The following is a 26,910-nucleotide window of genomic DNA, read 5'->3' as shown; positions in this document are numbered from 1 at the left end:
TAAGGATTCGAACCGCCGAACTGCCGACCTTTCTGATTGACAAACTCAGTGTCTTAGCCAATGAGCCTCCACGTCCCTTTTCTCCCATTTACATCTGTTCAAAACGGAGCAGAATGCAAGCCTAAAACATGTTTTGCTTCAGCAGCCTTCAGGAATGTTTGGGTGTGTGAGTTTGTGTGTCTGTGTGTGATTTTTGCTGCTCTACTACATTTAGAATAACAGAGTTAGAAGGGACCTTGGAGGTCTTCTAGTCCAACCCCCTGCTTAGGAAGGAAATCCTACACCACTTCAGACAAATGGTTATCCAATCTCTTCTTAAAAACTTCCAGTGTTGGAGCATTCACAACTTCTGGAGGCAAGTTGGCCACTCTCCAAGCCTGATAAAGGTTGGTAATTGTCAACTATCTTGAAAGACTGTGGGCTGGGACTTTGCTGGAGAGGAATTCGCTGTAAATTAAATAAAAGGTTACTTCAGTTACACTGTACTTTATACTTTATATGTACTTTTTATATGTACTTTATAGTTGCACTGCATAGTACATTGAAGGTGGCATTTAATGTCGTTGTATGATGTGCAGTGACAATAAAGTAAACTAAAGTAAACTAAAGTAAAAATTTATAGGGTCTCCTGCTTGAGCAGGGGGTTGGACTAGAAGGCCTCCAAGGTCTCTTCCAGCTCTATTTTATTCTACTTGGATCATTGCATGGCTACCCAATATTATGCAATGACAATAAAGTCAACTCAACTGAAGTAAAGTAAAAATTTGTAGGGTCTCCTGCTTGAGCAGGGGGTTGGCCTAGAAGACCTCCAAGGTCCCTTCCAGCTCTATTTTATTCTACTTGGATCATTGCATGGCTACCCAATATTATGCAATGACAATAAAGTCAACTCAACTGAAGTAAAGTAAAAATTTGTAGGGTCTCCTGCTTGAGCAGGGGGTTGGCCTAGAAGACCTCCAAGGTCCCTTCCAGCTCTATTTTATTCTACTTGGATCATTGCGTGGCTACGCAATATTGCGCAATGACAATAAAGTCAACTCAACTATAAACAAGGAGGAGCAGCGAGCTGCAACAGCCGGGAAAAAGTCCAGCTCCGCCCCTTTCTCCCTGGCGGCCCCGCTATTGGCCGCCCCGCCCACGTGATCGCAGCGCGCTTGCCGGCGCGAAATTCAAACCGACCCGCGGTGCCGAGTCGCTCGCCCGGCAGCTCCGGCCTCGCCGCGCAGCCCGTTGGAGCGGCGGCCGGTAAGGCGGGGTGGGAGGAAGGCAGGCAGGCAAGGCTTGGCCGGCAGGAGCCGCTCTGGAAGCGGCTGCAAACGGGGATTGGCCTTGCATTGGGAGCGGGTCGCCTAAAGCCCGGGATCGATGCTCTTTCCCTGGGGAAGCCCAGGGTGATTTCCCGCCCCCCTCTTCCCCACGGTTCCGCCACCCGGCCCAGATCTCGTGGGATCACCGGGGAAAGTCAGTGGGTTCCCCCCGAAAACTCGGGATCCGCTTTCCTTGTCTGTCCCCCATCGTGGGATCGGTTGCTTCTTTCCCAGGATCCCTTCTGCCTCCCGATGAGGCTCCCTTGGGCTCTGCAGCATGAAGAGCCGATCTCATCAGCCGCTGATCCTCAAGAAAAGGAAGCCCTCTCGGCCGGGCAGCCCCGCGGAGGAGGACGAAGAAGCCAGGAGCCCAGCGGGCCGGGTCAAGCAGGAGCAGCAAGGGATCGCCTTCGATCGCCAAGGCATCCCGGGATCTCCCAGCCAGACGGCCGCAGGAGGTGACCGCTTGGCCCTGGCCAACCCTGGCGGGGTCAGCAGCAGAAGCCCTGCCCCAGCGGAAGCCCAAAGCCGCCTTCTGGACTTGCTAGGCGCTGAACAGTCTCCTAGGAAGGACCCAGGCTTGGGGAGTCTCTGCGGTAGCTCTCTGGGCCTGGAGACCAAGCCGTTTGAGAACAGATCCGGATGTGGAGAGGGGACCGTCGTTGCAAAGCAGGGGGGCCCGGAGGAAGAGAAACTGGCTGGGATGTTGACCTGGACCACGGAAGAGTTGGATTTTTTGGCCTCCCAATCTTTGGGTAACCAAGAAGAGGAAAAAACCAGTATGTAGACCTTTTCATTGGGAAGTTTTTTGTATGATGGGCCATGAGGAGCCCCGTTAAGGTGTTTTGGGGGAATAGAGAGGAGCTCTATAGAATAGAATAAAAAATATGGCATAGAATAGAATAGAATTAGAATATATGGAATAGAATTAGAATAGGATATATGGAATAGAATAGAGTAGGATAGAATTAGAATATATAGGGTAGAATAGAATTAGAATATATGGAATAGATTTAGAATAAACTATATGGCATAGAATCGAGTCGAATAAATAGAATTAGAATATATGGAATAGAATAGAATATATGGCGTAGAATAGAGTAAAATAGAATTAGAATAGAATATATGGAATAGAATAGAATAAATAGAATTAGAATATAATATAATATATGGCATAGAATAGAGTAGAATAAATAGAATTAGAATATATGGAATAGAATTAGAATATAATATAATATATGGTGTAGAATAGAGTAGAAAAGAATTAGAATATATGGCATAGAATAGAGTAGAATAAATAGAATTAAAATATATGGAGTAGAGTAGAATAGAATAGAATTCTTTATTGGCCAAGTATGATTGGACACAAGGAATTTGTCTTTGGTGTATATGCTCAGTGTACATAAAAGATACATTTGTTAAGAATCATAAGGTAGAGCTCAATGATAGTCATAGGGTACAAATAAGCAATCAAATCATACTAGGAAACGATCAATATATAAATCGTAAGGATACAAGCAACAAAGTTACAGTCATAAGTGGGAGGAGATGGGTGATAGGAAGGATGAGAAGATTAATAGTAATGCAGACTTAGTAAATAGTTTGGCATTGTTGTGGGACTTAGTTGCTTAGCAGAGTGATGGCATTCGGGGGGGGGGGGGGACTCCTTGTGTCCAGTTGTTCTGGTGTGCAGTGCCCTATAGCGTCGTTTTGAGGGTAGGAATTGAAACAGTTTATGTCCAGGATGTGAGGGGTCTGTAGATATTTTCGCAGCCCTCTTTTTGACTCGTGCAGTATATAATACTATTATAATATATAATTAATTTTCATAATATAATATATCATAATTATACAATATAATTATATAATACAATGTAATGACTGCTACTGGTAGTTCTAGACTTACAACCATTCGTTTAGTGACCAAAGTTAACAACAGCAATGAAACAAGTGACATGGCTGTTTTTCACACTTACGACTGTTGCAGCATCCCCATGGTTGTGTGATCAAAACCCAAGATGTTCATTTTTATTCATTAAACATGAAACTCAGCCAACTGAACATTCAAAAATGCATTACAAATACCATTGACTGGTACTGCTGGTTGATAGGGTTGCTGCCAGCATCCTAGGTATCAACTAAGTACCACCTTCTTCTTCCTTCTCCTCCTCCTCTTCCTCCTTCTTCTCCTTCTCTTCTTCTTCCTCCTCCTCCTCCTCCTCCTCCTCCTCATCATCATCATCATCATCATCATCATCATCATCATCATCATTATTATTATTATTATTATTATTATTATTATTATTATTATTATTATTATATACTTTATTCATTAAACATGAAACTCAACCAACTGAACATTCAAAAATGCATCACAAATACCAGTGACTGGTGCTAATGGTTGATACAGTTTGCTGCCAGCATCCTAGGTATCAACCAAGGACCTTCTTAAAATATAAGATGTTCCGAGTAGCACAGTTTTTTGCACTTCTGCTGGTGTTATTGCAGGAAGCTGCAATTTGTAGATGCATCTTATAAAATTCTTGGACATGGTGCCAAGTGCCCCGATGACAATGGGTATCACTGCTACATGCTTCATCCATAGCCGTGTAGTTTCGATGGCCAGGTCGCGATATTTCATGATTTTTTTCTAGTTCTTTTTCTTCGACTCTGGCATTTCCTGGTACAGCACTATCAATAAACCGTAGACTTTGACCCTTATTATACAATTATTGTTATATACTTTATTTATTAAACGAAACACAGCCAACTGAACATTCAATAATAATAATAATAATAATAATAATAATAATAATAATAATAATAATAATAATAATAATAATTATACAATTGTATCACAGCGGCCAATTGTTTCGCCGGATTTGGCATTGATTACTAGTCGGGCCCCACCCAGGGGCCTAGGACGTCGTAACGTCTTTTCGTAATATACATGCAGATCCAAGCAGTGCAGCTTTTGCATTTGACTGATGGTGATTTTGTCAAGTTTTAACTGTTTAAATGTAATTCCAGTGCTTTTGGAATAGCACCCAGTGTGCCGATTACCACTGGAATTACCACTGCTGGTTTGTGCCATAATCGTTGAATTTCAGTTTTTAAGTCCTGGTATTTCGCGATTTTTTCATGTTCCTTCTCGTCGGCCTGCTATCACCTGGTATTGCGATGTCTATGATTATTATTTTTCTTATTTTTCTCAACCAGTGTGATGTCTGGTGTATTGTGCGCCAGTATTTTGTCCGTTTGTATATGAAAATCCCATAGGATCTTGATCATCTGATTTTCGGTGACTTTTTCAGGCTTATGTTCCCACCAGTTTGTTGTTGTTTTAATATTATAATTTTTGCACAAATTCCAGTAGGATCATTTGTGCTACTGAATTGTGCCGCAATTTATAATCAGTCTGCACAATTTTTTTACAGCAGCTGAGTATGTGGTCAACAGTTTCATCAACTTCTTTGCAGAGTCTGCATTTGGCATCATCAGAGGATTTTTCAATTTTGGCCTTAATGGCATTTGTTCGGATAGCTTGTTCTTGCGCAGCCAGGATTAGTGACTCTGTTTCTTTCTTTAATGTACCTGTTGTTAACCATAACCAAGTTTTTTCACTGTCCACTTTATCTTTTATTTTTTCCAGAAATTGACCATGCAATGCTTTGTTCTGCCAACTCAACGTAGATTTTTGTTCTTTATTTCGATTAATAGATGTTCTTGACTTTCTTTTAAATAATCAGCCAGTGCATGTTTTTCTTCTTCAACTATTTGCTTCACTTGTAATAATCCTCTGCCACCTGATTTTCGGGGCAGGTATAGTCTATCAGTGTTTTTATTTTTATAGTCTATCGGTGTTGTTGTTGTTGTTGTTATGTTGCTGTTGGGCTGCATTTCTTTGGCTGTTTCCCTCACTAAGAAGGATGCTTCTGGTTCTGAGAAACTTTCAAGAATTTTTGGCAGAGCTCTGGTTTAAAAAAAAAGGAGGGGGGGAAATGGTGACCCTATCTATGTGATGACAGCTCTGTCAGGTTTTCTGAATTTGTGACACTCATTCTTCTAGAACGGTATAAGCTCTCCTGCTTGAGCGAGTGGTTGGACTAGAAGACCTCCAAGGTCCCTTCCAACTCTGTCATTCTATGTTCTCTCTCTGGGGAAGACGGTGAGCAGTTCGGGAATACAGATAGTCCTCGGCTTCCAACCACAATTGAGCCCAAAGGTTCTGTGGCTAAGCAAGAGAGTCAATGGAAATTTGCCCCATTTTACAATCTTCCTTGCCACCGTTGCTAAATGAATCACTGCAATTGCTAAGTAGGTAACACAGTTGCTCAGTGAATCTGGCTTCCCCATTGACTTGTCAGAAGGTCACAAAAGGGGATCACATAACCCCGGGACGCGGCAACCATCATAAATATGAGCCATCTGAATTTTGATCACATGACTATGGGACTGCTGCAGCGGTCATTGGTGTGAAAAAACGGCCACAGCCCACTTTTTCCTGGGCCATTTCCACTTGGAACGGTTGCTAAATGAATGGTTGAAAATCAAGGACTATCTGTCGTGGGCTCAGAGTTAACATGCGTGACTAGTTTCTGAAAAATCCATTTGGGGCAGCAAAATGGATTTTGGAATAATAGTAATTGGTAGGAAATGCTTGCTTGTTTTCTGCGAAAGGTGTTTGGTGCTGTTATTAAGCTCGGCCCCAAGAAACCTCATGGCAGTTGTGTCCACACACTTTGTCTTCTGTAACCTGGGTATTTTCTCATGCCATGAATGCGGATTGTGTGTTATATATTCCTTACGGGGAATTAATTCTTCTTCTTCTTCTTCTTCTTCTTCTTCTTCTTCTTCTTCTTCTTCTTCTTCTTCTTCTTCTTCTTCTTCTTCTTCTTCTTCTTCTTCTCCTTCTCCTTCTCCTCCTCCTCCTCCTCCTCCTCCTCCTCCTCCTCCTCCTCCTCCTCCTCCTCCTCCTCCACCACCACCACCACCACCCTCCTCCCTTATTCTATTCTATTCTATTACCTATTCCTCTTCTCTTCTAAAAAAACTCCAGTGATGAAGCACCCACAACAACAACTACTACTACTACTTCTCCTCCTCCCTCCTCCTTTATTCTATTCTATTGCCTATTCCTCTGCTCTCCTCTTCTCACATTCTCCTTCTTTTCTTTCTCCTTCTTCTCCTCCTCCCTTATTCTATTCTATTGCCTATTCCTCTTCTCTTCTCAAAAACCTCCAACGATGAAGCACCCACAAAAACAACTACTTCTTCTCCTCCTCCCTCCTCCCTTATTCTATTCTATTGCCTATTCCTCTCCTCTTCTCTCTTCTCCTCTTCTCAAAAACCTCCAATGATGAAGCACCCACAACAACTACTACTTCTCCTCCTCCTCCCTTATTCTATTCTATTCTATTGCCTATTCCTCTTCTCTCCTCTCCTCTCCTCTTCTCAAAAATCTCCAGTGCTGAAGTACCCACAACAACTCCTCCTCCTCCTCCTCCTCCTCCTCCTCCTCCTCCTCCTCCTCCTCTATGGCAGGCGATCATGTTGGCGATCCTATTTTTGTCAACAGCCGCATGAAAAAGTGCTGATGAGTTTTGTCCAAACCGGTCCCTTAGATTTTGAAGCCATGATGTCCTTCTTCTGCCTGGACCTCATTTGCCTTCAATCTTTCCCTGGAGGATTAAGTGAAGGATACTGTATTTTTACAGGGGTCGCATCCCATATCTTTTAACTTCCACTTTTTAATGGCTTTGGTGATCTCCCTTGGCTTATCCCCCTCCTCATTTTTTATTTTGTCAAACCAGCCACCTGTAAATCCACATTTCAAATGCTTCAAGTCTCTGGCTTTCTGTCCGAGACCAACTCTCTACTCCTTAGAGAAGAATAGAAAAGATGTAACATCTGATTTTCAGTCTTCGGCTTATGTCGTGAATGCAGAACACCTTTTTCGTGTTGAAGAAGGCTGTTTGAGCTTTCTCTATCCTTGTCTCCACTGGTCATGTCCCAGTGAAGTTTCGTGTCAATTAAAACCAAGGTACGTGATCCTTTCAACCTTTTCTAGTGGCATTCCTTCCAAATTTATTGGTGGTAAATGAATGGGTTGTTTGCTGATGATCATGATCTTGGTTTTTGAGGGGCTAAGCTTCAAGCCGTATTTTTCAGATATTTCTGTGACTGTTGATACAATACAATACAATAGGAGAGTTGGAAGGGACCTTGGAGGTCTTCTAGTCCAACCCCCTGCCTAAGCAGGAAACCCTATACCGTTTCAGACAAATGGCTATGCAACATCTTCTTAAAGACTTCCAGTGTTGGGGCATTCACAACTTCTGGAGGCAAGCTGTTCCACTGATTCATTGTTCTCACTGTCAGGAAATTTCTCCTCAATTCTAAGTTGCTTCTCTCCTTGATTAGTTTCCACCCATTGCTTCTTGTTCTACCCTCAGGTGCCTTGGAGAATAGTTTGACTCCCTCTTCTTTGTGGCAGCCCCTGAGATATTGGAAGACTGCTATCATGTCTCCCCTAGTCCTTCTTTTCATCAAACTAGACATACCCAGTTCCTGCAACCGTTCTTCATATGTTTTAGACTCCAGTCCCCTAATCATCTTTGTTGCTCTTCTCTGCACTCTTTCTAGAGTCTCTGCATCTTTTCTACATCGTGGCGACCAGAACTGAATGCAGTATTCCAAGTGTGTCCTTACCAAGGCCTTGTAAAGTGGTATTAATACTTCACGTGATCTTGATTCTACCCCTCTGTTTATGCAGCCTAGAACTGTGTTGGCTTTTTTGGCAGCTGCTGCACACGGCTGGCTCATATTTAAACGGTTGTCCACTAGGACTCCAAGATCCCTCTCAGAGTTATACCCAACCTCTTTCGGCTGAAAGGCTAAAATTCAGGCTTCCTCTTGAAGGATCTACACATACAATCTAAAAACTCTGGGTTTGTATCCACGTAGGCAGTGAGGAGGCAGCCAACTCTGGCCTGAACAGCAGCCTGACCAACATCCAGTGGTTGGGGAAGATGACTTCAACCCCGCTCAGCTCCTGTAACATGAAAAAAGACACGGAGAAGGAAAACCAGACTCCAAAACCCAAGACAATTAAGGTAGGCCAAAGAGCCCAAACAGGGAGCCTTACACACAGGGGTGGATTTTTTTTTTAAAAAAAAAGTTTTGATTTAAATTGGATTTTTTTAAAAATTTTGTTTTTATCAAATCTATTGGAATAAAATGCTTTTGGAGTAAACGTCTATGCAAAGATAGATTTTTCTATTTTAAGATGCATTAATAATTTAGTTTATTCAGCATGAAAGTGGAGCTTAGTTATGTAGCAGGAGGATGCCTATTCTGCAGTGTTTACATTTTTTGGGGGGGGGTGTGTGAACTCCTTCAATGAATCCAAGCTCTGCAAGCTGAGATAACATGCCCTGCGTTGAGGCATTCACACAATTTCACAGTAACCATGAGACGAAGCGTAAAACGAAGTTCAGGAATATTCCTTTACCCCGTTGTTTTGCAAATGGATGTACAGGACAAAACTGTATGATTGCTTGAAGAGAAATGCATCTGTAACACCGGGCTCTAAGTGTGAGGAGGAAGGGCAAGCAGTTAAAAATGAAAGTGAAATCATCTTCTCCTCCTCCTTTTTCCCTTTCTCCTCCTGCTTCTTCTCCTTCTCTTTCTCCTTCTCCTTTTTTCCTTTCTCCTTCCCTTTCTTCTTTTTCCCTTTCTCCTCCTCCAGCTTTTTCCCTTTCTCCTTCTTCTCCTCCTCCTTCCCTTTCTCATTCTCCTTCCCTCTTCTTCTCCGCCTTTTCTTCTTCCTCCTCCATTTTCCCTTTCTCCTTCTTCCCCTCCTCCTTCCCTTTCTCCTTCTCCTTCCCTCTTCTCCTCCTTTACTTCCTCCTCCTCCACCTTTTTCCCTTTCTCCTTCTTCTCCTCCTTCCCTTTCTCCTTCTCCTTTTCTTCCTCCTCCTCCACCTTTTTCCCATTCTCGTTCTTCTTCTCCTCCTCCTTCTTCCCTTTATCCTTCTCTCTTTCCTTCTCCTCCCCTTCCCCTTCTCCTCCTGCTTCTTCTCTTTCTCCTCCTTTTTTCCTTTCTCCTCCGCCTTCTCCTCCTTCCCTTTCTCCTCCTCCTTCCCTTTCTTCTTTTTCCCTTTCTCCTCTTTCTCTTTCTCCTCCTCCAGCTTTTTCCCTTTCTCCTTCTTCTCCTCCTTCCCTTTTTCCTTCTCCTTCTCCTTCCCTCTTCTTCTCCTTTTCTTCTTCCTCCTCCTCCTCCTCCTCCTCCTCCTCCTCCTCCTCCTCCTCCTCCTCCTCCACCTTTTCCCCTTTCTCCTCCTCCTCCTCCTTCTTCCCTTTCTCCTTCTCTTTTTCTTCCTTCCCCTCTCTCCTAGTTTCCCATTATTTTCATTTTCCTTCATATTTTATATTCTGATAAACATTTTTTTTGATACCCAACTGATTAATGGACTTCTGAAAAGCAGAGGACCCCAAAATTATCCTCATGGCTCTTTTTTTTTTAAAAAAACATTTTTAAGAGGAGTCCCATTTGTCCGAAATGGTATAGGGTTTCCTACCTGGAGCAGGGGGGTTGGATTAGATGACCTCCATAGGTCCTCTTCCCACTCTTGTTAATCCACTCTCTTCCTACTAATTCCCTGCCATTTCATAAGCCGCCGTGAAGAGTGCTGGGTGAGTCAGGCTTTCGATTGCAGTGTATTGTCATAATGTGGTAGGATGACTCAAAATTTCCAATCACCTGAGCATGTCTTCACAAAAGAGCACATCGACCACGTAGGACGATAGCTTTTGAGAGAGTTAAAAGGGTAGGTACAAGACTGTGAATTAGGCGTGGAAGAATTGCTTTAGGTGGGAAGGAGATGAGCTTTTTCTTGATCAGGAAAAAAAAGCAAAGGGGGGGGGGATTACCGTATTTTTCGGACTATAAGACGCACCCGAGTACCACCAAGATTTTGAAGAGGTAAATTTTTTAAAAAAAAAAGTTTTTACACTGCAGGCCTCCCAAGCCCTCTGCACGCCTCGTTTTTTGTGAAAAACGGGGCATGCAGAGAGATTGAGAAGCCTGCAGAGTGCTGCTGGGGGGGTGGTGGCAAAAACGAGCATAAAGCGGCCCATTTTTTTTGTGAAAATGGGTCCCCTTTTTGCAAAACAAAACCAGGGCATGCATAGCCTTTAGGAGGCTTGTAGAGTGCTGCTGGGGGCTGGGGGAGTGGCAAAAACGAGCATAAAATGGCCCCTTTTTTCGCTCGTTTTTGCCCTCCTCAGTCCCTAGGAGCACTTTGCAGGCCTCCCAAGCCCTCTGCATGTCCATTTTTGCGAAGGGGGCGGGGTTTCAGGAGGCCCAAAATGCTGTATTCAGTGTATAGGACGCACCCAGATTTTCCCTCTCTTTTGGGGCGAAAAGGTACGTCTTATACTCTGAAAAATACGGTAATACACATCTGCTTAAGGGGAAAAAAATACAGAAGGAAAAATTTAAGACCCGCGGAGACAAGCAGATGCCTTTTCTCTACTGAACCTGTGGACCAGAACTATTTGGGTGGTGCTTTCCGCGATAAAAGTCATCATCGTAGCCTGCAAACGTGCAGCTTTATACAGTCCTCGACTTACAACGGTCCAGCTCACTCTTGTTAAAAAAGAACCTTTGGTACATTGAAGAATGTTTAATATCTGTTATGGTGGGACGTGGTTGCCCTAAATGAAGATTTTTCTTTCCTTTTGGGAAAATGTCAAAATCCAGCCAGGTTAGTAGCTGCAGATGACATGATAGCAGTGTTCCAATATCTTAGGGCTGTGATGGCAAAATAGGTGGCACACGAGCCCTCACCCCAGCTCAGCTCCCCCACCTCCTGCTGGCCAGCTGATTTTTGAGTCGCTACTGCGCAGGCAGGAGACATGCATGCATGCATGGGGGCGGGGAATCATTTATAGGGAAGCTGGTCATTCGCATCTTTTTAGAGCAGGGGTGTCAAATTTGATTTCGTTGAGGACCGCATCAGGGTTGTATTTGACCTCGGAGGGCCGGGGGCAGGGAAGGTGGATGTGGCCAGCTCAACATCACTTGTGTCGGGGGTACCTGTGGTCGCCAAGTGCTAAGACAGGACTTCCCTGAGACCCTCCCTTACTCTCATAATCTCTCTTCTTTCCTTCCTTCCTTCCTTCCTTCCTTCCTTCCTTCCTTCCTTCCTTCCTTCCTTCCTTCCTTCTTTCCTTTCCTTTTTCCTTTCCTCTTCATTCTCCTTTCTTCTTCCTTTCCTTCTTCCTTCATTTTTCATTCCTTGCTCTCTTCCCGTGTTTTCATCTTTTTCTTTTTCCTTGTCTTTCCTCTTTCCCTTTCTCCTTTCCTGTCCCTTCTTACACGCTCAAATGCAAAAGGGAGAAACATTTCTCCTTTTGTTTTGTTTTGAGTTGGTTTTGCTAGCCCTCGGCCAGCGAAAATGGAGCCCATGCGCATCCCCCACCAATCATGGCCAAAAACGGGGTGGGCGGCTCCATTTTCATTGGCAAAGCAGGCAAAACGGGCCAGATCTAAGCACCCCGCGGGCTGGATCCAGCGGTCGGGGCTTGAGTTTGACACCCCTGCAACGTTGGAGAGGAGTTTTGTACCATGCCCTTCTATCTTAATTTTGACTTTTGCTCCCGTCCTCCCAGACTGAGGGAAGTCCCACAGCCGCCACCGTCTCTTCTGCTCTATGGAAGGAATCTTTTTCTGAACGGCCTCCCTACTCTTACATGGCCATGATCCAGTTCGCCATCAACAGCACGGACAAGAAGCGCATGATGCTGAAAGACATCTACACCTGGATTGAGGATCATTTCCCCTATTTCAAGCATGTTGCCAAGCCAGGCTGGAAGGTAAAACATCTTTTGACCTGTAAAAAAAAAGAATTGGTAAAGACGATGTATTCTTATAAGATACTAGCTTGATAACCCTGCGTTGCCCAAGTATTTATTTATAGGGGGAAAATATCCGGACCAAACATAATTTCTAATGTTGGATTTTTCCCCTTACCAGAGGGAGCCCCTTTGCGGAGTACTGTGAAGCCGTTCCCATGGGAACTCCACAGCGCTGCACAGTAGAAGCCATTTTACGGCAGTACAGTAGAAGCCATTTTAAGGCACAACAGGCTGTATTTTAACACACACCCTGAATGGTTTTAGGGGTGTCGTTCCCCCACAGAATTTGTTTCCAGAGAGTAAGTTATCTGTGTACTAAGTTGGTTGAAATTGCTCGAGGTGTTCCAGAGTAATGCTGGAACACACACAGACACACACAGACACACACAGCCATTTTTACATAGAGAGATTATTAAAATGTACAACACAGATAGTCGTCGACTTACAACCACAACTGAGCCCAAAACTTCCATTGTAAAGTGAAACCTTTGTTAAGGTGAGTTTTAGCATGTTCTACGACCTTTCTTGCAGAAGTCATTAAGCGAATCATGGCAGTGGATAAGTTAGTAACAAGGCTGTGAAGTCAATCTGGCTTCCCCATTGATTTTGCTTGTCAAAAGAGGATCACGTGACCTTGGGACACAGCAACGGTCGTAAGCACAGAGTCTCTGAGATTCACGGACAGATCTTCAAACTCCTGAAACGAATCTAACGACCGAACGAACAAATTGTTTCCTGCAAAAGCCTGCTCCCCTTTCGCTCCTCTTTTATTTCCTATGGGAGGGAGTGGCCAATCAACTTCTCCCTATGGCTTTACAACTAAGTCTACCCTGATTTCTGAATTGTTCTCTTCTTCTGGCAGTTCTGCGCATGCACACACTGGGAACAGGCTCCAGATGTTCCTCTGCCTCACTGCTGTCTAGCTCAGAAGGCAGCTGATAACTGCCAGACGGTCTCGGCCCTGTGTCTGCCTCTGATGCAGAGCCCTTGTCCGAACCTTCCCCAGCCTTCGGGACTGGCCCATTCTCCTCCCCAACCCCCTCACTGTCCAACTCTGCTGGTTGCTGGTGGGCCACAACACTTGGCAACTTGGAGATATGGGGACTTCAGTTTCCCAGAATTCCCCAGCCAGCATAGCATAACTAACGGGAATTCTGGGACTTGAAGTCCGCATATCTTAAAGCCACCCCCGATGAAGAACACTGCTCTGAGATTTGGCTGCCAAAGTTTTTGCAGACCCGGTTTTAGGGATGGGTGGAATAAATCTACGGCTTGGGGGGCCAGAGACCACTAGTGTGGGGGTAGCTCTTTCCTAAATCAGAACAGAAACAAATAAATAAAACATTGAAATCTTGCTCGCATCATCCTGAATAATTCACCAGCGAAAGGCTATTCTCACAGCGATACGGAATAGCGAATAATCCATATGGCATCCCTGCCTCCAAGAACCTGTAAAAAAAAATCTCCATTTCGAGTTAGTGCCACTTTGGGAGCCGCTAATGTCATATATTCGTCCTCCAGTGTAAGATTTGCCGTCGTCTGTCTCCCCAAACCTCCCTATGTCCTTTGCAACAGACAGGACATGTTCTGTCTTAGGCTTCCCGAGAGCATGACGCAAACTCCTGGTCCCGACAAAACCCCCTTTTAATCATTGACTGTAACCTCTGCTCATTCGCATCCAGCAAAGTCTTTCAAGGGAGGATTTACAGTCACAGACCTTCTCTGGCTTGGAGAACTGCCAGGCCGATATCTGCAAAACTTTGGCAAGGAGTCTCGCACCAATTAAGCAAACTAATTCTCTCTTGCAAACTCTACTCCCTTTTCGCCCCTCTTTTATTCCCTCTGGGAGGTGCCATTCATCGTCCACCTGTGGCCTTGCTCCCAAGTTGACCCCTGTTCTTTAGCTGTTCCCTTCTGCGCATGCGCACACTGGGAACAGGCTCCAGCTGTTCGTCTGCCTCACTGATTTCTGACTCTGAAGGCAGCCAAAGGGCGACCCTGTTCTGACCTAGGTTTCCCCAAAAAGTATGAAGCAGATTCTTGGTCCCGACAAGACCCCTTTAACTAAATGAATGTGAATTCCTCTCATTCACATTCAGCAAAGGCTTGGTAAACAGTCTTTCAAAAGTGAATTCATGGCCGCAGACCGTCTCTAGCTTGGAAAGCTGCCATGTCAATATTTTCCAAACGCAATGCTGTGGAAGGAAAGATTGGGCACAGAGTCTCAGAGATTCACGGACAGATCTTCACACTCCTGAAACGAACAAACGGATGAGCGAATTGCTTCCTGCAAAAGCCCACTCCCCTTTCGCTCCTCTTTTATTTCCTCTGGGAGGGACCATTCACTGTCCACCTGTGGCCTTACTCCCAAGTCGTCCCCTGTTCCTTAGCTGTTCCCTTCGTCTGGCAATTCTGCGCATGCGCACACTGGGAACAGGCTCCAGCTGTTCTTCTGCCTCACTGATGTCTGACTCTGAAGGCAGCTGATAACTAGCATACGGCCCTGGCCCCCTCTCTGCCTCCGACACAGAGCCCTCATCAGAGCCTTCACCAGAGTCCAGGACTGGCCCAGGTTCCTCCCCAACCTCCCCACTGTCCGAATCTGCTGCCAGCTCTACAGCAGAACCAGCCAATCTCCGTTCAATGGGAAAATGGATAGAAAACCTGAGAGCATAAGTGTTTATATCCTGGGCGCTTCAATTCCCAACAGGCTCTGATCTCCAGATGGTTGTTAAGGAAGAAAAATAGCTCCCGAAGGACTGATCGTTTTCGCAAAAACTGCTGAACAGGAAATTCATTTAGAAGATCCAGCCTCCTCCACGACGCATTCAACCCGGAGATTAATTAGACAAAAAGAGGATCCCCCATGGCTGCTTTGATGCCGGATCGCTTACAGCTCAGTCCTTGACTTACGACCACAGCGGAGACCATCGCTAAGCAAGGCAATTGTTTGAGACCTTCCTTGCCACATTTGTTAAGCGAATCACTGCAATTGTTGAGCTAGTAACATGGTTGCTAAGTGAATCTGATCCTTGGCTTTGGTTTGTCCGAAGGTTGCAAAAAGGGAACATGTGATCCCAGGGATACCTCACAACCGTGATAAATATGTGCCGAGTGCCAGAGTTTGGATCATGTGACCACGGGGATGCTGCAATGGTCATAAGTGTGAAAAACAACCGTTTTCTTCAGTGCGGTTGTAATTCCAAACAGTCACGAAACAAATAGTTATAATTTGAGGACTAAGGTAAAGATTCCCCTTGCAGATATGTGCTAGCCATTCCGGACTCTAGGGGGCGGTGCTCATTTCCATTTCAAAGCCGAAGAGCCAGCGCTGTCCGAAGATGTCTCTGTGGTCATGTGCCCATCATGACTAAACACCGAAGGCGCACGGAACGCTGTTACCTTCCTACCAAAGGTGGTTCCTATTTTTCCACTTGCATTTTTATGTGCTTTCGAACTGCTAGGTTGGCAGAAGGTGGGACAAGTCACGGGAGCTCACTCTGTTATGCAGCGCTTGGGATTCAAACCGCCGAACTGCCAATCTTTCTGATCGACAAGCTCAGTGTCTTAGCCACTGAGCCACTGCGTCCCTATATTGAGGACTACCTGTATAGCAATTCTGCTCCCCTTTCGTTCCAAGACCATTAAATGCATGCGATCATAGATGGTTGGCCTCTTCAATTTTATTGTGAAATAAAATTGCTCTAAAAGGTGTTTTTTTCTTCTTCTTTTGGGCCGAATTGATTGGTCATTTATTTATGGACGTTGTTGCAAGTGACTCTGCCTCTTTATGTCCCACTTCTAAAATAATTTTACCTCTCTCTTTTCATCCTTCCTTTCTCCTTTCTTGTCCCACTCTCCATGGGCATATTCAGTATTCTCTTTCATATTCCATCCATCCGGTTCAATGGGCTACGATCCGTGAAAGCAAGAATATTTGTAGACCACATATTTGTACATTTGTAGTGCTCTTTGAGCTTGGTTGTTTTTCTTGGAGACGTTTCATTGCCAAATTAACGCCATCAGTGCACTGATGATGTTACTTAGTTTGGTAATGAGACGTCTGCGAGAAAGCAACCAAGCTCAGAGAGCACCAAGGACCCCACAGTCGTTGTCCTCCTCCTCCATCATCATCATCCCTCAAACCCTATTCCCTTCTAGCACTGATGATATTACCTACTGTATTTTTCGGAGTATAAGACGCATCTTTTTCCCTCAAAAAAGGGGCTGAAAATCTGGGTGTGTCTTATACACTGAATACCACATTTTTTGCCTCCCCAAATCCCGCCCCCTTCATCAAAATGGCCCTGCATAGCTTTTAGGAGGCTTGTAGAGTGCTCCTGGGAGCTGGGGAGGGCAGAAATGAGCAAAAAACAACCTGATTTTTGCTCAATTTTACCCCCCCCCCCCAACCCCCAGGAGCACTCTATAAGCCTCCTAAAGGATATCCATGCCCTTTTTTTCACAAAATACGGCCCGTTTTTTGCTCGTTTTGGTGGCACCTCACCCCTCCCCAGGAGCACTCTACAAGCCTCCTAAAAGCTATTCATGACCCCCCTTTTTTTAACAACAAAATTGTGCCTGTTTTCCCAAAAAACGGCCCGTTTTTAGGAGGTCTGCAGAGTGGGAAAATTTTTAAATTTGCCTCTTCAAAACCTTGGTGCATCTTATACTCCCCAAAATACGGTATTTTGGTAACGAGACGTCTGCAAGAAAGCCACCGTGCTGAAAGACCACCAGGGACCCCGCAGTGTGGCAATAGTCATGCTTCGACTTTATGTACGTCTTTCCCTCCTAACCCGGCTACCTGTCTTGTAACGGAAACCAACGAACGTTTTATCTTTGCAACGCAGAACTCTGTCCGTCACAACCTTTCCCTTCACGACATGTTTGTTCGGGAGACCTCTGCCAATGGGAAAATTGCATTCTGGACCATTCACCCTGAAGCAAACCGCTACCTAACGCTGGACCAGGTGTTCAAGGTAAGTTACCAGGTAGGGAAGGAATCTTCCCAATGCTTGTTCTCCCTACAATGTAATTATCTAAATCAGGGGTCGGCCACCTTAAACACTCAAAGAGCCACAAAGGTCCAAACTGGAAGCCCCCCGTTCAATTCTGGAGCCGACCGGAAGTCCGGTTCCCCCATCATAGAGTCTGCTCCTAGCACGGTATCCTTTTTCCTCCACCTGTCCTAACTGAAAGTCCTATCAATTGTGGAGCCGACTGGAAGTCCGGTTTCCCCACCATAGAGTCTCCTCCTAGCACGGCATCCTTTTCCCTCCACCTGTCCTAACCGAAAGCCCTATCAATTGTGGAGCCGACTTACGACAGGGAGCCGCAGCAGAGGGAGATAAGAGCCACATGCGGCTCCAGAGCCATCTCGCCATTTTTGTTGCTAATTGAGACATTAGTCAAGTGAATTTTGCCCCATTTTTGCCACTTCTCTTGCCACCGTTGTCAAGTGGACCGTTGCAGTTGTTAAATGACTAACACCGTTGTTAAGTGGATCTGGTTTTCCCATTGTCACTGCTGGTCAGAAGGTCGCAAAAGATGATCACCTCAGGACACGGCAACGGTCATCCGCGCGAATCAGTTCCCAAGCGTCTGAATTTTGATCCATGGGGGTGCTGCAACGGTCGTTAAGCTTGAAAAACGGTCCTAAGTCCCTTTTTCCCCCAGTGCCGTTGTGACTTCGAACGGTCGCTGAATGAACTGCTGGAAGTCGAGCACTACCTGTATTTCCACTCAGCGCATAGTTTTAAAAAAGAAGGAAAGAAAAGAATAGAACTGCAAATGGCTTCGGTCTTTTGTTGAGGGAAAGAAAACATAAAATGTAGATTTCTATATGGGTCTTGAGACCCAGCCCTATTTCACACAGATCTTACAGCATCCCCATGGTCACGAGATCTGAATCCAGACGCTTGGCAACTGTCTCATATTTATGACGGTTGCAGTGTCCTGGGGTCCCTTTTGTGACCACCTGATGAGCAAAATTAGTGTGGGAAGTGTGGGAAGTGAAGATTCACTTCACAATCGTGCAACTCGTTTAACTGCAAGGATCCAGTCAACAACCCGTGGCAGGAACGATCGTATAATGGGGCGAAGCTCGCTGGACAACTGTCTTGTTTAGCAACAGACATTTTGGGCTCAATTGGGGTCGTAAGTCGAGGACTACCTGGGCTAAGTACTTATGAACAAGAGATTACTTTAATCGTGAGCAAAAACAAAATGTGCTATGTTAGATCGTTTTAGAGGCCTGGAGAATGATAAGAGCCAAACTAATCCATCTCCGCTTATTTTCCTGAACTTTTAAAAATGGCGGCCGCATTGTACCAAGTCTTTTGGGGAGATGTGTGGGTTCAGGAGTTTGTTCCACAATCATATGGTAGGTCTGTCACCCTCATCTTTATCCTGGAAGTGTGATATGATTTGGATTTGGCTCTGTTGTGGCCTGTTGATCCCTCGCCCGCCCCACAGCCGAATCAGATGAGGAGGCGTGGGTCAACATCAAGGCAACCTGAGAGCTCCGAGGGGGGAAGAGGGAATGGAGCTGGCAGAGAGACAGACGGAGGCGGAGCCTGGGCCGTCCATCAGCCCTCAAATGGAGAGTCAACAGCCCCCAGGTCTGGAGGTGGCTGATGAGGAAGAGGAGGAACAGCTGGGTCCAGTGCCTGACGTGCGGATGTGCAGAAGGCAGAGGAGAGGAGAGCAGTGGAAATCTATGGGCCGGTCCTTGGGAAGGAAGAGCCGCTGCTGCTAGCGAAGCCCCACCCTAGCTCTGGGGATAAGAGGCAGGAGGCGGAGATGATTAGATGTGGCAGACAGCTATTCATCTTTCAGTCGGACGGACTTGCTAGCCCGCGGTGAGAGAGGAACTTTTGCTCCTAATAAAGGAATCTTCGGATTAACTTCAGAGGGCTTGTCGTGTTTGGGGAGCAGGGTCAGAAGAGGTTCGCTTGCTCTTGCATCTCTGCTCCCTGGGGAGGCCGATCAATAATTGAACCGCTTGCAAGGTTGTTTCATCAGTATGATGACATTCACCCCTCAGCTAATCCTGTAGTAGCAGTGCAGTCCCTGGAGAAATGCCCGAGTAAAGGTTACTGATGTTATGAGAGTTAAGAAGTTGAAAGCTCATGTAGGCAGAGGAAGCGTGGCTTCACTCTGAAGAAATGGTTGGTGACTTTTCTTATCAGGGTGGATAAAAATTGATGACTTAAAAAAAAAAATGCAAATCAGATATTTTTTTAAAATTTAAATCAGGTTTATTATTTTTTAAAAAAATCAAATTTATTTTAATGAAATGTTTTAGAGTAAAAATCTTACCTAAAGGTAGTTTTCTATTGAAGGTGCATTAACCATTTAGTTCAGAGATCGCGAACCTTTTTGGCAACAAGTGCCCAAGCTGGAACGTGCCTGTAGATGTGCGCGCTGCAGCTCCGGAAACACGAAGACCAGTCGGCCGTCGTGTGCGCGCATGCCTCTTTTTAGCCGTTTCTGAGGCCGTTTTTCTAGCCATTTTCAGGTGCCCGCAAAGAGCAGCTGGCCGGTGCGCATGTGTGTGCTGGAAATCAGAAGAGCAGCTGGCAACGGTGCCCGTGCCCACAGAGGAGACTCTACGTGCCCCCTCTAGCACGCATGCCATAGGTTTCGCCATCACGGATTTATCATATTTTTTGGTGTATAAGATGCACCAAGGTTTTGAAGGCAATTTTTTTTAGAAAAAAGGTTTTGCACTCTGTTAACCTCCAAAAAACCACCCGTTTTTCGCGAAAACAGGCCCATTTTTTTTTCAAAAAAAGGGTATGCATAGCCTTTAGGAGGCTTGTAGAGTGCTTGGGGGGGGGGCAAAAACAAGCAAAAAATAGACCAGTTTTCACGAAAACAGGCCTGTTTTTTTTTCAGCCTTTAGGAGGCTTATAGAGAGCTCCTGTGGGTTGGGGGGCAAAACTGAGGAAAAAATGGCCTGTTTTTTGCTCATTTCTGCCCTCCCCAGCCCCCAGGAGTATTCTAGAAGCCTCCTAAAGACTATGCGTGGCCATTTTGGTGAAGGGAGTGGCGTTTTGGAAGGCAAAAAATGCTGTATTCCGTGTATAAGACGCAGCCAGATTTTCCGCCTCTTTTTTGAGGGGAAAAGGTGCGTCTTATATTCCGAAAAATATAAGCGTACCAGTTGTGACGGGATCCGAAACCCACTACTGACTTGGTGATTTACCTTCCATCAGTCCTGCGCCGTTGGACCCTAACTTTCCTTTTGCTTGTGTCTCAATCTTAAATGCAGCAGCAAAAGCGTCCAACTCTGGATCTGCAGAAGAACTTAAAAGTCACCAAAGCGGAGCCCCAGACTTCCCGTAAGTATATATTTGCGTCTTTGCAAAAATCCCTTTTCCACCCTGGTCATTGGAGGAAGCAAGTGGAAGCTGTTTGGCTGATAGGAAGTATACTGCTATAAGTGTATGCAGCAGTAATGGCAAACCTTTTTGGCACCGCGTGCCCAAACCAGAACGCGCGCCTGAGCTCCAAAAACTCAAAAGACCAGTTGTTCTGCTAGTTTCTGGTGCGCACCTGCGCCAGCCAGCTGGTCTTCGCGCATGCTGGAGCATCAGAAACCCAAACATCAGATGGCTAGCGTGCGCATGCACACCGGCCAGCTGGTTTTCAGGTACCCGGACCTCTGGCACACACGAAGATCAGCTGGCTGGCGTGCATGCACGCACTGGAAAGCAGAAGAGGAGCTTGCAATGGTGTGCGTGCCACCGAGAGGGCTCTGCGTGCCATAGGTTCCCCATCAAAGATATATCGGAATTATCTTGGGAACTGCGGACAGGAAGGAGAGATGCTGCCTAGGGAATGATTAGATAAGAGGGAGGGGAGCCTGCAGCTGCATAACAGGCAGGGTAAAAAATCAGTAGGATGCGCCCTAACTTAACAGGCTGTAAAAAGAGACAGTAGATTATTTGTACTTTCAGACTCGTAAGCTCTTGTTAACATTGCCTTACACTTTTCGTATCAGGCTTCCAACTGATGCCCTAATTAAATCATGAGCCTCGAGACAAGATTCAAAAGAAATCCAGTTATTTATTAGGAGCTTCATGTCGGTGGGATGCGGTGGCTCAGTGGGGGATGCTCAGTAAGGGACATGCTGGCTCAGTGGCTAAGATGCTGAGCTTGTCAATCAGAAAGGTTGGCAGTTTGGTGGGTTCAAATCCCTAATGCCGCGTAAAGGAGTGAGCTCCCGTTACTTGTCCCAGCTTCTGCCAATCTAGCAGTTCAAAAGCACGTAAAAAATGCAAGTAGAAAAATAGGGACCACATTTGGTGGGAAGGTAATAGCGTTCCATGTGCCTTCGGCGTTTAGTCATGCTAGCGACATGACCACAGAGACGTCTTTGGACAGCGCTGGCTCTTCACCTTTGAAGCGGAGATGAGCACCGCCCCCGAGATTCAGGAATGACTAGCACGTATGTGTGAGGGGAACCTTTACCGTTTACCTTTCACATCAGCAGGTTCTAAGTGTGACCTACTCTGACCTCACTTAATTCACGCTCCGGCTCTGACCCTGTTCCTCCCTCCCCCCCAAGGTGTGTCATCAGTCACATTCCACAACAAAGTAATTTTGCGGGTTGTAGAGTCCCTCCCTCCAGTGACAGTGGGAATCCATGGAGATGGCCTTGATATAGAGATGGCTGGAATGTGCTTTTGTTTTGACTGAAGTGCGATTCCCTCCCTGTAGCTGCGAGGCTTGGTTCCCCATCCCCCTGCCTATGGCAACTGCAGAGCAGGTCAGGAATGCTTCGCGAGTTGACATTTAGCTCATCTGGTCCTGTTTCCTGACAATGAAGTTTTCCTTTCTTAGGACCGAGGATTAAGCCCTTGCTGCCACGGGTCAGTTCCTACTTGGTTCCGGTCCACTTCCCAACAAGCGAACCATTTCATCTTCAGTTGCCTTCAAGGCTACCTCTGCCTGCAGGCCAGACTGCTTTGGTGACCACGCAGATCAACACAGGGGAATGTCCTGCTCCAAAGGTCAGTCTCCCACGTCTCATTGTTTTTCTCAGGTGCGTTTTGTCTGGATATAGCGTGTCAAACTCAAGGCCTGCGTGCATGATCCAGCCACAGGGTGCTTAGATCTGGCACATGGGACCACCCTGGAAACAGTGAAGGACCAGCCCCCAGTGAAAATGGAGTTTTGGGGGGGGGGGACCTACGTGTGCCCCTCCCAAGCTCTGTTTTAGGCTGCGACAGCCTCCTGCAGCCCTCTGCCAGTGAAAACGGAGCTTGGAAGGCCTACATGTGGCCCTCCCAAGCTCTGTTTTAGGCTGCGACGGCCTCCTGCAGGCCTCTACCAGTGAAAACGGAGCTCAGGAGGCCTACGTGTGCCCCTCCCAAGCTCTGCTTTAGGCTGCGACAGCCTCCTGCAGCCCTCTGCCAATGAAAACGGAACTCGTGAGGGGTGCATATGGCAGAGGTTGCAGGAAGCTCTCACAGCCAAAAATGGAGCCCGGGAGGATAATGGATCCCTTCATTCATGCCCAGGCCATCACAGGTGCCTGCAAAATGAGTGACGTCAGTCTGCCCCTGAGGTCAAACACAACCCTGATGCGGCCCTCAATAAAATTGAGTTTGACACCCCTGGTCAATACGGTTAGTCCTCGACTTACAACCCTTGTTTAGTGACCGTTCAAAGTTACAACGGCACTGAAAAGGATGGCTTTAAGCCATTTTTCAAATTTACGACTGTGGCAGTGTCCCCATTCGGATGATTGGCAATCCACTCATATTTATGACAGTTGCAATGTTTCCCGGATCATATCCCGTTTTGCAACCTTCTGACAAGCAAAGTCAATGGGGAAGCCAGATTCACTTAACAACCGGGATACTAACTTAACGACTGCAGTGATTCATTTAATCATTGTGGCTAGGAAAGATTGTAGAATGGGGCAAAATCCACTTGACTGTCTCGCTTAGCAACATAAATGTTGGGCTCCATTGTGGTTGTAAGTGGAGGACTCCCTCTACAAGAACTCTGGCTCATGTACAGATTCCCTAGAAGTTGTTGGCGATCCCTCTTGGCTCAAACTGCAGCTCTAATGCCTGTATAAATGGAGGCCAAGAACAATGGTCAGTTTAAGAGGGCAGAAATAAATTTCCATGCCTAAAAGATAACTGATCCCCCAGGAGAATGCATCATATTTTTCGGAGCATAAGATGCACCTTTTTCCCTCAAAAAAGAGGGTGAAAATCTGGGTGCATCTTATACACTGAATACATCATATTTCTGCCTCCTGAAACCCTGGGATTTCCTCGATTTTGCCCCCTTAGGAGCACTCTGTAAGCCTCCTAAAGACTATGCATGGCCCTTTTTTTGGGACAAAAAAGTTTTTTGCTAGTTTTTGCCCCAGCCCCCAGGAGCACTCTACAAGCCTCCTACAGTTTATTCATCCCCCCCCCTTTTTTTTTTTTACAAAAATCGGGCCCGTTTTTGAGAGGTCTGCAGAGTGCAAAAATTTTTATTTTAATTTGCCTCTTCAAAATCTTGGTGCGTCTTATACTCCGGTGCGTCTTATAGTCCGAAAAATCCGGTATCTAAAAATCAAAGGCATTGTTCAGCTTCTCCCTTCCCATGTTCGTTTTGCAGATCCTGCGCTCCAGCGAAGACCCCGTCCTGTCGCCTCCTCCGAGTTCCATAAAGGTGGAACGCTTTTGCAGGGAAGAGTCTTCTCCATTAACCCTCCATCGCCCTCTTGAGGAAGGCAGCTGTACAGACGGTGGAAATCCATCGACGGGAATTCTGAGGGACAGTTTTCACACCCGGGACTGGGTCTCCTCTTTTGTCCCAGTATGGCCTGTAAAGGAGGAACCAGCAGGAACTGGTGAGGGGCAGGACCTCTGTGTCCAAGCATCCCCCATAAAACAAAAGAGAGGTCTCCTTACAGGTCTCCGGTCATCCCCCCAGGGCAAGTTGGTTATAAGGAGACAAGAATTGGGCAGATCCAGAAGGAAACAGCACTTCTCTTCCTCCGAAGAACCGGTTCTCCTTCTGCCCCTCAGCGGTGGTGGCTCAACTTCCTTCCCAATGGGACACTGTCCTTCCACTCAGAAGGAACCTCTAGGAACCCTTCTCTGTGGTCCAGAAGACGACCCTCCAGTGACTTGCAGGTTGCCGATTGCTTCCACTCCAAGTAAAACACCCGTAACCACCTCTACACCTCTGCCAACTACCGACCAGTGGAGGTTGACCCCTCTGGTCGATGAAAGGAGCAAGGTTGATTTCAGTTCTCCGAGATCTTCTCCCTTGCCATTCCTGTCCTTCCCAGATAATTTAGATCTGGAGTTTAATGAGACCCCGCTGAGACAATCCCTGGGTGATTCTCCCCAGTGTCCACTTCTGAATGCAGAAATGGGGGAGATGGTCCCTGGGCTCTTGAACACTTCTTCCCCATCCAGCAAGGTGGCCTGTGAGTTTGCAGGGGACAATTCCTTCCTGGGGGACCTCGTCTTGGACAACATGCCCGAGAATTGGAGCAAGCTCTCGCTAGACATCAGTTTTCCGGACGCCGAGGATGACAACTTGGAGACCGATCTGAGCTGGTCCCAGCTCCTTCCTCAGCTGAAATGACCCTATTGGGGTTCGCCGAAAAATAACCTCATCGGCGGCACCCGTTCAGAAAATCCAGCCCTGTACCAAAATACTGGCACTTCAGCAAATTGAGTGACTTGGAGGTCCCCCGTATGAATGATCAAGGAAGCCTTAACCCATGAAGTTTGAAAGAAAACTCTCTCTCCTGTTTTTCTTCGTCCAATGATGGTTTTGGCAAATTTGCAACATCTTGTAAGGGGGTCAGGTCAACCTGGTCCTTGGGGTTCTGGAGCTCCAACGCATGCAAAGACCAGCTAGCCGGAGCGCATGCACACACTAAACCAAAAAAACATGGCCGATGCAAATACACATGCTGGCACCTGTTCTTCGGGTTTCCAGTGCTCTAGCATATGCGAAGATAGCTGCCCATGCGCACTGGCCAGCTGGTCTTTGAGTTTCTGGAGCTCTGCGCATGCAAAGACCAGCTGGCCAGCGTGCATGTGTGTGCCGGAAACTACAAGACCAGGTGGTTGGCACATGCATGCACATAGGCCAGGTGGTCTTTAAGTTTCCGGGACTCTGGCGTGTGCTTGCGCTCCAGTTTGGGAACTTGGTGCCGAAAAGGATCCCCGTCTCTGCCCTAAGCTGGTAGGTTCATCCCTGTAAGATTCTGGATAAAAGCTTTCAACGGAGGTAGTCCTCCATCGAAACGGTCCAGCGTGCTCTTTTTTAAGGGTGTCTAAAGTAGAAATGGAGCCACGTCGGGGCCGGTCCGTGTTCACGATCCTCACCACGGCAGTAAAACCCGAATGTTTGTCCTTTTCACACAATGTTATTCTCTTAAAATCCCGCTTTGGCCTCCTCAGAAGAAGGAGTGCAAGCGGAGGGAACAGCCTTAAACGAAGCTCGAGGCACAGCACGGTGATCTCGACTCGAACCGGACGCCTCCAGATTGAAACGGTGCTTCGGAAGAAGACGCGCTGAGCGGCTCCTAATCTCAGAAGGAGTGGGGGACTTTTAAGCAGCTCCGATTCAGTGATAGTTCCCTTGAAACGTGTTTGAAAATAGGGGTTTGGGTGGTCTAAAGCAGGGGCCTCCAACCTTGGCCACTTTAAGGCTTGTCGACTTCAACTCCCAGAGTTCCTCAGCCAGTTTTGCTGATGGCGAACCAGCTTTGCTGGCTGAGGAATTCTGGGAGTTGAAGTCCACAAGTCTTAAAGTCGCCACGGTTGGAGGCCTCTGTCCTAAGCGATGCTAGGCAGAGGAGGCGAAGAGACGGGCTGAGGCATCTAACCGCCCCAGTTTTGGCCACGGATTAAGCAGGATGCTTCCATCTGGTTTTGAGGGAGCCCATGGCTCCTAAGCATCCAGGCTTGTTGCCTCTTCCGTTCTGAGCAAACCCTGTTACTTTATCGTTGTTTTGGTAGGCCTCACTCCAAGGCGGCTCTGTTAGATTCTGCCTGGACAGCTCTGATCTTCAGGGAAACGAAATCACTGAGGAAAATTTCCCTCAGGTTGGGATATCTGCAGCAACCTGATCCCTTCAGGACCAGCTGGCTGGCATGACGGGAAGGGAGATGGGGAGGGTCACCAAAATGCTTGTTTTCTTGCTTCCCCCCCCCTTGTCTCTGGCCAGTTTCCTCAGCGGCAAAAAAAGAAAAAAGCATAGCACCCATTCCTTAATCCATATCAGGCACCTGCGATCCTTTAAATGTTTCGAAGCTCCCACTCGTAACATGGGATCTTGCCATTTTCTCGTGAATGGGGGGGGAATGCTCTTAAATTCGGAATTCAGGTAACCGTGCAATAGCTCTTCTGATGTTTTTCTTCACCCTGGCTTGTTGCAAATTCATGCAAATGTAAATCTAGCGATGGTAAATAAAAGCCCCCTTTGAGTCGCCCTGATCCTGTGTGACTTTGGTGTGCTTTTCATTTGCGTCGCCGCAATGTCAAAAAAGACGTGGAGACTCCAGAAAGAGTGCAGAGAAGAGCAACAAAGAGGATTAGGGGACTGGAGGCTAAAACACATGAAGAATGGTTTCAGGAACTGGTTATGTCTAGTTTAATGAAAAGAAGGACTAGGGGATACATGATAGCAGTCTTC

At 46.4% G+C, this 26,910-nt stretch overlaps 1 protein-coding gene across 2 annotated transcripts; it reads left to right on the top strand.

The window, feature by feature from the left end:
- The first annotated feature begins 1,135 nt into the window (after positions 1 to 1,135).
- Positions 1,136 to 26,690, top strand: FOXM1 (forkhead box M1). Of its 2 annotated transcripts, XM_081957980.1 has the most exons (8): positions 1,136 to 1,245; positions 1,542 to 2,086; positions 8,274 to 8,422; positions 11,985 to 12,188; positions 17,084 to 17,212; positions 20,509 to 20,578; positions 22,083 to 22,252; positions 23,865 to 26,690. In XM_081957980.1, the coding sequence occupies exons 2-8, from the start codon at positions 1,585 to 1,587 to the stop codon at positions 24,843 to 24,845; spliced, it is 2,205 nt and encodes a 734-aa protein (XP_081814106.1). In that variant the 5' UTR covers positions 1,136 to 1,245; positions 1,542 to 1,584; the 3' UTR covers positions 24,846 to 26,690. The 2 variants fall into 2 exon arrangements, with proteins under 2 accessions (XP_081814106.1, XP_081814107.1); XM_081957981.1 differs by lacking the exon at positions 17,084 to 17,212.
- Positions 26,691 to 26,910: the final 220 nt, after the last annotated feature.

The sequence above is a fragment of the Natrix helvetica genome, assembly GCF_964273705.1.
Source record: "Natrix helvetica genome assembly, chromosome: 6".
Lineage (NCBI taxonomy): Eukaryota > Metazoa > Chordata > Lepidosauria > Squamata > Natricidae > Natrix > Natrix helvetica.
Note: the sequence above shows the minus strand (reverse complement) of the source record. Positions and strands in the feature narration are given on the sequence as shown.

Excerpts from the sequence above, each read along its gene's own strand:
- FOXM1 (XM_081957980.1), top strand. The coding sequence starts at position 1,585 with ATGAAGAGCCGATCTCATCAGCCGCTGATCCTCAAGAAAAGGAAGCCC. Across the intron at positions 8,423-11,984 it reads CAAAACCCAAGACAATTAAG|ACTGAGGGAAGTCCCACAGC; the intron begins GTAGGCCAAAGA and ends CCGTCCTCCCAG. Across the intron at positions 22,253-23,864 it reads GGGAATGTCCTGCTCCAAAG|ATCCTGCGCTCCAGCGAAGA; the intron begins GTCAGTCTCCCA and ends TTCGTTTTGCAG.